The 8679-nt window shown below is 35.6% G+C and overlaps 1 protein-coding gene and 1 long non-coding RNA gene across 11 annotated transcripts in view; one reads left to right on the forward strand and one right to left on the reverse strand.

Moving 5' to 3' along the window:
* Positions 1-8679, reverse strand: part of mink1 (misshapen-like kinase 1) — a 51437-nt gene that overhangs the window by 25733 nt on the left and 17025 nt on the right. For all 10 annotated transcript variants that reach the window (XM_016560622.1, XM_016560616.1, XM_016560617.1 and 7 more), the window contains exons 5-10: positions 6233-6323; positions 5665-5795; positions 5070-5124; positions 3292-3370; positions 1545-1720; positions 794-863 (exon numbers count right to left, since the gene is read on the reverse strand). In XM_016560622.1, coding sequence (XP_016416108.1) covers positions 794-863; positions 1545-1720; positions 3292-3370; positions 5070-5124; positions 5665-5795; positions 6233-6323 — 602 coding nt within the window. The remainder of the gene's footprint in view (positions 1-793; positions 864-1544; positions 1721-3291; positions 3371-5069; positions 5125-5664; positions 5796-6232; positions 6324-8679) is intronic.
* Positions 1-8679, forward strand: part of LOC107746405 (uncharacterized) — an 18070-nt gene that overhangs the window by 5161 nt on the left and 4230 nt on the right. Inside the window, exon 2 of the long non-coding RNA XR_001640685.1 lies at positions 8160-8164. This is a non-coding gene — a long non-coding RNA (uncharacterized LOC107746405). The remainder of the gene's footprint in view (positions 1-8159; positions 8165-8679) is intronic.

Raw genomic sequence — 8679 nt, forward strand, 5'->3', positions numbered from 1 at the left:
TGACGTCACACGCGGTGGTACTGCAAGATGGCAGCACCCTTGCTCTAAAAGCTATAACAAAACATCCTTTTTTCTTTAAAATGGTTACATTAATCATGTTTGTTATATATTTTTTAATCAAAGTGGAAATCACTTTACTAAATAATGTTAACTTAACTGACTGCTTCACTTCCACTTTAAGTCACTGGCAAATTATCTACTAGTTTAATTCTCAAGACAGTTATCAACAAGTTTAAGTCATCTTAAGTCAGTTATCTATTAGTTTAAGTGAAGTTTCAAGCTAATTTAGTTACCAATTTTAATCTAATCTCAAGTGAAATTACCAATTTTGATGAAGTCTCAGGTCAGTTATTTAGTAGTTCAAGTCGAGTTTTAAGTCAGTTATCTCCTAGTATAATCAAGTATAATAGCTTATCTAACAGGTTAATTTTCGAACAGTCCAGTCTCAGGTCAGTTATTCAGTAGTTTAAGTCAAGTTGCAAGTCAGTTATCTCCTAGTATAATCAAGTCTAATAGTTTATCTAACAGGTTAATTTTCTACTACGTTTTCTAACAAGTCGAGTTTCAGGTGAATTATCAAGTAGTTTAAGTCAAGTTGACCCTAAAGTTAAACTACTGTAGAGTTTCCATCTCTAAACTGGGATAGGAGGACATCATACAATTTACAGACATCAAGTTAGTGAGTGAATACTAAATGTCAATAACATTGCAATTAAAATTATCTGGGGGAAGTTTCTGCAGCGTTGTGTAGTGCTATGAATGGTTGTGTAAACACAGATGCTGCCGTGTTTACCTGGATTCTCTCTCATCTCCTCTGTTCTCATCCTCTTCATCACTACCGCTGTACTCGTACTCGGTCTCCTCTGAGAGGAATCAAGACAAAATGAGAAAGAGAGAGGCAGAGAGAGGGAGAGGAGGGCAGGAAAATAACGAGAAAGGCTTTAGGCATTAATATAATATGGCTAAACACAGTTTATGCAGACTGCAGCACTTTTAGTCTAAATCATCTGCATTCTTCCTTAACTGATACTGTATATGCTCTAATAACACTGCTGAAGGCTGCTGGCTGGATGCTTCCATTTTTAACTGTTCCTTGTTCTTCATATCCAAAAAGAAACATAATTCAAGCACAACTGTGCTATTTGATTACACTACTGACCACAGATCTCACGACTTACTCTAAGCTACGCGAGTTATGTGCAAGCACCACTTTTGCAAGTCAAGTCAAAGATGACCTCTGATTGGATGGGAGTTTTAGTGACCTCACTGCACAAAGGCAAGTAAACAAACTTTATTAAACATTCTGTTCCACCACAGATCCCCGGCGTGCAAATGGATGGATACATAATCATCTATAGTCGCAGAGGAGCACCTGCATCTATCCTGACTCTTAAAACAAAACTAATTCAAAAACTGGATTAATTATTAAACACTTGTATCAGAAAATGTGGAACAGAAAGATTCTGTCTTGGGTTTCTGTGATTGACAAAGCTCTACTGGTCTTGTCTATAATCATTTGTCAAGACATGCAACAACACACATACCTTTTTCGCCGCGTTTCTTGCGTGTGCGGTCGATGTGATCTTTGAGCTGGATGCGGACTTGTCTTTCAGTGGGCTGGTCTCTGATGAACGAGTGCTTCAGTAGCTGCTCTGTGGATGGACGACTCGGATATGACTTCACAAGACAGCCCTCGATGAAGTCAATGAACTTCTTCGACCTGAAAGAGACAGTAAAACATGAAAGAAATTAATGTATTAGCAGGAAAATAAATTCAAGACAAAACCCGATTATGGAATGCTGTTGTAAAGGGCAATAGGGAATGCCCTACAGTGCGAAAGCTTTTCAGGCCAGTTGGTGGTACAGCTACTTGATCTATCGGGTAAGTGCTGCATTAACACTACATCACTCATTGACAAAGTCAATTTATTTTTATGCCATGAAAACACAGGGTTTTCTGTTATCTATAAAATACTTGTTGCTGTGAATTCTACTGATTTCTAGGTCACTAATCAAAAAGGTAAAGTCAGCTAGCTAACAGATGAAATGCTGTTGAAAATGGGCAAATACGTTGTGACATTCTTGGAAGCTGCAGTTAGAAGGAGCTGAAAATGACTGATAAATAAGCAATACTTTACACTGTACGCACTGTATAACAACGGTATATTATTAATACTGTAAAATGTTAAACATTTTGTAAATAAAGTAACTTGTTTGTTTTGCTAAAAACACATTTAATGAAAAAATAAATACACCATGTGTGTTTGGGGATTTTTTGATGCTTTTGAAAGAAGTCTCTTATGCTCTTAAACAGTAATAATGTGAAATAGTATTACAATTTAAAATAATGGTTTTATATTTGAATATATGTGATGGCAAAGCTGAATTTTCATCAGCCATTACTCCAGTCTTCAGTGTCACATATGGTGGTTTTGTGTTTGAGACATCTCTTTATATTATCAATGATAAAAACAGTTGTTGGTTAACATTTTTGAAAACTGTTCAAAAGCACAACATTTATTTGAAATAGAAATCTTTTGTAACATTATAATTGTTACGGTCACTTTCAATTTAATGCACTCCTTGCTAAATAAAAGCATTAATTTCTTTAAAAAAAAAAAATCTACTTTTAAGCAGTGTAGAATAGATTTCTTCCTGACATAGAAAGAAACATTTTAAAACAGGAAAACTCCTCCTTGATTATATAACTTTTAATATCAAATTTTAAAGAAAAAAAAAATCTAACTCAAACAAAAATGAACAGAAAATACAGGAAGAAATGGCTGTTTTAAACAGTCAGGAAGCAGAGTGTTACACATCATTGCTAACAAGACACAATGCAGTAAACTGAAACATGGCTGCCTTTAAATCCCAGCCCAACATATGCTCCATCTCTACTTCTTATAGCCAGCTGTTCAAGGGCAGGGCTCTGACCAGAAGGACTAAAATAACTCCAACCCGAAAACTAAATCACAGCATGCCAATATATGACAACTACAACCAGCCAACAGAAAAAAAACATGAAATGAAGGAAGAAAGAGAAAGCATTTTTTGTCATACAAAGCACTCCATATGTGTGGAGATATAGGTGGGTGTAAGAGCAAACACTGCAACTCCTGTCTGAGAAACATTATTAAACAAGGAAACCACATATGAGAAGAGAAGCTATATGGATTGCAGCGATCATAAGTATGCAGTGCGTGTATATATAGACAACGGAAAAAAGGGAGGGAAGGAAGAAGGAAAATATAGCTTGATCTTAAAATAACAGCTGAGACAGTGTGTCCTCACCATTTCTTGGACTTCAGTTTAGGAGGAGGGTTCCGTGGGATAAGGAACAAAGCTCGCATGGGATGCATGTCACACAACGCTGAAGGAAAGAGCAGAGCAATCAAACACGCTGATAAAAGACTCTTTCACCCATGTGTCCAATTATCAGACTAACTGACTCAAGAGGTGACTACAATTCATGAACGCAAGTAGAACAGTGACTGGGTCGCTGCTACACACTGTCCGTGTGAGCGGGTGACTGTGTATGTGTGAGAGAGAAAATATGACTAAGTGTTGTGCTGCATAAGTTATGACAATGGAGCACAGATCGACCTCCACCTCTGATCTCCTTTTTCAGGAGTGCAAAATATCACAAAATAAATGTTGTTTAAATTGATGATTTACATTTGGGTAATCTACTAGGTACTGATTTTTTTTTTTTTTTTTACTTTTTAATATATATATTTTTTATTATTACGCCTTTTGTTTAACTGGCATAAAAGGAATGGGGAAGAGGGAGGTTTAGTATTATTGTTCGTTTGTTTGCTTGCTTTGTAAAACATGAAATGCTTAAAGTAATTTATTAAATTTTTCTTGCATACCATTGGAATCAGTTTCATAATTTTTTTTTTCAGTCAGTGAGTGAGAAAAACACTGACAGCCAATCAAGAATTAATTCGACTTTAAAGAGCTTGAGCATTTAAAATGGCAGACGACAACTGTGCACTTATAATAAACAGAAATATTTCCTCATAAGCAGGGGTGCACATAAGTTTTTCAGCCTGGTTCTCATAAGAGAACCTGGAGATTTGGTTTGGTCCTCACACTGCACATAGTGTGACCCATTAAATATAACTATAAAAATAAATTAATAATAGTGATAATATTATTGCACTTTATTTAGTTATTTTTTTTAAATTAAATAAACAAAATAATAAAGTGTGATAATACTATTATATTGTAAAATAAAAAGGAGTATTAAATACAAATACAATTATTTTATATTAAACTTAAAAATAAAATGCTAATATTAACTTATTTTTTTTATATCAATATATGCGGTTCCGGGTTTAGCGCTGCTGATTGAAGAGCGGTGCGTCAGTGAATGAATTGTCACAGTTTAGCATTGTGCTTTGAAAACGGCAGCGGGTAGCCTAGATTTATGCTTTTGAATAGAAATCTTATACAGTACAGTTTGTCGATCTAAAATGGTAATTGTGCATTAACAGCGATCAACCATGTCGGTACGCAAATTCGCTGTCAGAACTTATTTATACAGCGCAGTTTTTATTTTGGTCGTGCATGCGGACCTGCGGACCACTTACGTGCACCCCTGCTCATAAGCCATGTATGTGCTTTGCGAGGAGTTGTTGGATAATAAAAAATAAGTTGACATCCTGAAAAGTTATCATCCATTACTTTCAACATTAATATAGTTTTAATTGAGAGTTACTGTAAATGGGCCTTCATTTCTGGCTGTCTATTTGGATTGGCTGAGCAGTGTTCAAATAGCTATCACTGCTTACAAATATCACTCCGTTTGCATTTCAGACTAAGGTATGTGAACAGTATGGTAAAAGCAGTAACGATGGTAGGGCAAACTCATATATTCAACCCTTTTTTGATTATTCATTTAAAAGCAGGAGCTGTAATGGTGACTTCAATGTTAGTGTAATGCAGCTGGTACGAGGGACTGATATAAAGTATATACATAAGGCACATGTTCTTGTTCATAATAAGGCCTAGATCCACACAGAAATATGAGGCTGCATCAGTAAACACAAAGACGGTGTACTTACGAGGTGCTCCTTCAGCCATCTCTATAGCGGTGATTCCGAGAGACCAGATATCACTCTTTTGTAAAAAAAAAAAAAAGACATGCTAATCGTACAACTGATGTGATATAAAAATAAGTAAATAAACACACAAACACATGCAATCAATAGAAGAATTGCAATTTTGTATCAAATAAAAAGAAAAAAAGAATAACATGAACATAAATCAATGCACTGTTTATTTTGTATTAACATTAATGCATATCATGAGCTTAAAAGTGGAAAACAAAAGAATGTTTCCACTAAATAGTAATATAGAGGAACCATTTCCTCTTCTGTACTCATTGAAACCAAGTGAAGGCACGCATTTAAAAAAAAAAGTGTTGTATTGAGTATCACTTCACTAAATAATGACCAAGCTAAATATCACATATAAAAGGTTTTTATGGCAATTAATATTAGGCCTACTTTAAATGTCAATATATTAAAATTGACAATGCTTATTGACCCACACACAGGTGTACACAACCGTTGAAAAGTTTGGACTTCTTTTAAAAAATCTGACCAACCCCAAACTTTTGAACAGTGGCGTACATCAACAGTTAGAATCTCATTTTACCCTATAATCATAGGTGGAGTCAGGATTCTCATCACAGGCAATGACTTCTGGGGCCATCCAGTATGGAGTGCCAATAAAAGTGTTTCTTCTGCCGACTGTACGATCCAGCTGTGCGCTCACCCCAAAGTCCACTACAGAGAGCGAGAAAAGAGGAAGCAATCAGAGTCTGTATTATTACAGGACACTTTGTGCTTACAAACAGTCTTATGAAACCTGTTGTGCAGGCCAAATGTTTATATTCATCTATGCTAATTCCTTCACTCTCATACACGCAGACACACTCTTCCACTTCTGCCACACTCTCCCTCAGGTTGTGGTGTGTGAAGATATTTTTGTCATGGTGTCAGGCCTATATTAATGAGCTTCGGTGCTTTGCTCTAGTTGTTAAAACATGTTCTCTAATCAGACAGGATATAGGCTAGACAACACGCACACACACACACACACTCAAACACACAAAACAGAGCTATGCAAATCAAATATCACCGCATCAGACAGCCCTGAACCAAAAACAAAGTTTATGAGAGACTCTGTTTTTCTTAGTGTGACAAGCAAATATCTCACTCACCGAGTTTAACCTCTGCATTCTCTGTAAGCAGTACATTCTGTCCCTTGATGTCTCTGTGGATGACTTTATGAGTATGGAGGTGAGACAGACCCTGAGGAGCAGAGTGACAGTGTTTACTGGCTGTGCGACATTACATGTAATTACATGAAACTAAAAGATTAACTCAAGTAAGGCTGCAGTTAAGTGTCATGTGTCAGATATGTAAAGTGTATTGTTAAAGCTGGCATGAAAAGGAAATTGTGATCCGTCTTCTAGGGCTGAACGATTAATCAAAATCAAATTGTAATCGCGATTTGGCTTGTTGTGATTATTGAATCTGCTCATCTCTGCATGCGCTGCGAGTTTAAACCGCTTATAATATGCATCTAAAAAAGCAACACACACGCCAAACATCCTCCCCAACTTAATAAGAAGCGTTTATAAACCTGCTGTCCAACAAAAGAGAACATTTAATAACATGATTTTACTCCACAACACCAATCAAGTTCATTTTCTGATCTGATGTGGCTTCTTATCACAGAATGAGGCAGTAAATATATTCTAAACTGTAATAAAGGCTATGTAAATTAGCACTGGATTATAAATTTACTATTTATTATTATGGAAATACCCAAGATGACTTGAAGAGCACAGATAAACCATACTGTCACCTTGTGTGTTTACAGTTTTCATGTGTCATCACTTCAAGTGTTTTCAATTCTTTTTATTCAATCACAGCAATAGCGAGAAGCTGCTCACTGCAGAGTAAATGGGTGTAGCTTACGTGTAGCTCTCCTCGCTAGACGTCTAGGGGAAACAGCAAATGTAATTTGTGCCCATTGAGTAAAGCTAGATTATCCAACCACACCTTAACCCTACCCACAGTTCTATTCCTCCACCCCATTAGATGTCCAGAGAGGAGGAGCTGGACGTCATTTGACTCTGTAGTGAGTACCACTTGGCGATAGCTGGATGCCATTGTCCATATTAGGGATTTCCTGGAATGTCATGAGTTCTATTACTTCTGTGATGCATATTTGAAGTTTCCTTACTGTTTTCTTTTTTATTTGTTGTAAAAATCCCATTTTAAATCACAAATCGGAGTTTTAATCAGAAAAATCACAATTTGATTTTTTCCCCCAAATCGTGCAGCCCTATCATATTCTGTACTATGCTGTGACATATACAGGTTGCTGAGGGGAAGGATTATTGTCCCCCACTTGAACCCAGAGCATGTCAACAGAGAAGAGATGTAAGGACAAGTTATTGTTTTTGATTTAAGATTATGAGGGAATATGATTTTTTTTTAAACTAAGCACACATAAATCATTTATAATAAGCACTGCAATATTAAAAAAAAAAAAAAAAAGGAAGAAGAAGAAGAGGAAGAACCAAAACAAGTCACATATCAAAAAATAAAAAATGAGATTAAAGCTTCTAAGAATTTGTTTGAACAAAAAGCTTAAAGCATGTTCAAAGTACTTCTGAAGATAAAAGTCATGTTTAATGTTATTGTTTTTATTATTATTTTATATGTTACATAAGTCAATATATTAGTGAGAATATACTTATCAGGATATCAGCTCTAGCTATTCTTCCATATACAATCACCCTAAAGCTCAAAGCTGTGCAACCCTATACTTCAGTTTTTCTAAGCCGTGAAGCTGAAGATCTTTAGTTGCTTCGGTCAGCCTGCCTGAAGGGACCAATCAATCAGCGGTTATGGACATACCGGGACACAAGAGAAAGGACTATTGGCTGGGTGTGGCCAGGCCATCTGAGAGATGGACTACATTATCTAGAATGGCTTTTGTTCATGATCTGGAAAAATTTATTTTAGTTAACAGCAATATCTTCGGCTAAGTACCTCTGACCTCTTTTTTTTATAGCTTCTCCTGCAAATTGGAGTTTTACTTGCTCTAAGCAAAAGTGTAATTTAGCTTAATAGAACTTGTATTATGTCCTTCTGCCCTCAGAACACTTCTGAGTAAAACTTACTCTAAAACAAACCTCTAATAAAGCCACAGTGGCTTTACACTGAACACTTAACCTTGTTTCATAAAATGAGTTATTTGGCCTTTGTGATTTGCAATTTCCCATTTGCCTTTTTATTTCAATATTGGCAGTCTTGTCTGGAGATTGTAGTAAAAATGAAATGTCAAGTCATCAATAGCATTTTACTTATAAATAAGGGACAAGACATTGTCACTGGGAATATGAAAGTTAATGTATTTATTTATTTATTTGGCAGACAATACATTTTTATATCTCATTACATAAATAACCTATATTTCTACTACTTGGCAAATTTCAGTTTCAGTATGAGTGGCAGCACTAATACTGCCAAAATAACCCTAATATTGTAAATAAAATACTGTTGTTAGGCAAAAAATAAATCTGAGAATGATGGTATGAGATGTGCATGTTTAAAAGAATACAAACTGACAGTTGGCAAAGATGATAATATG

The sequence above is a fragment of the Sinocyclocheilus rhinocerous genome, unplaced genomic scaffold (assembly GCF_001515625.1).
Source record: "Sinocyclocheilus rhinocerous isolate Xijiao unplaced genomic scaffold, SAMN03320098_v1.1 scaffold77, whole genome shotgun sequence".
Classification (NCBI taxonomy): domain Eukaryota; kingdom Metazoa; phylum Chordata; class Actinopteri; order Cypriniformes; family Cyprinidae; genus Sinocyclocheilus; species Sinocyclocheilus rhinocerous.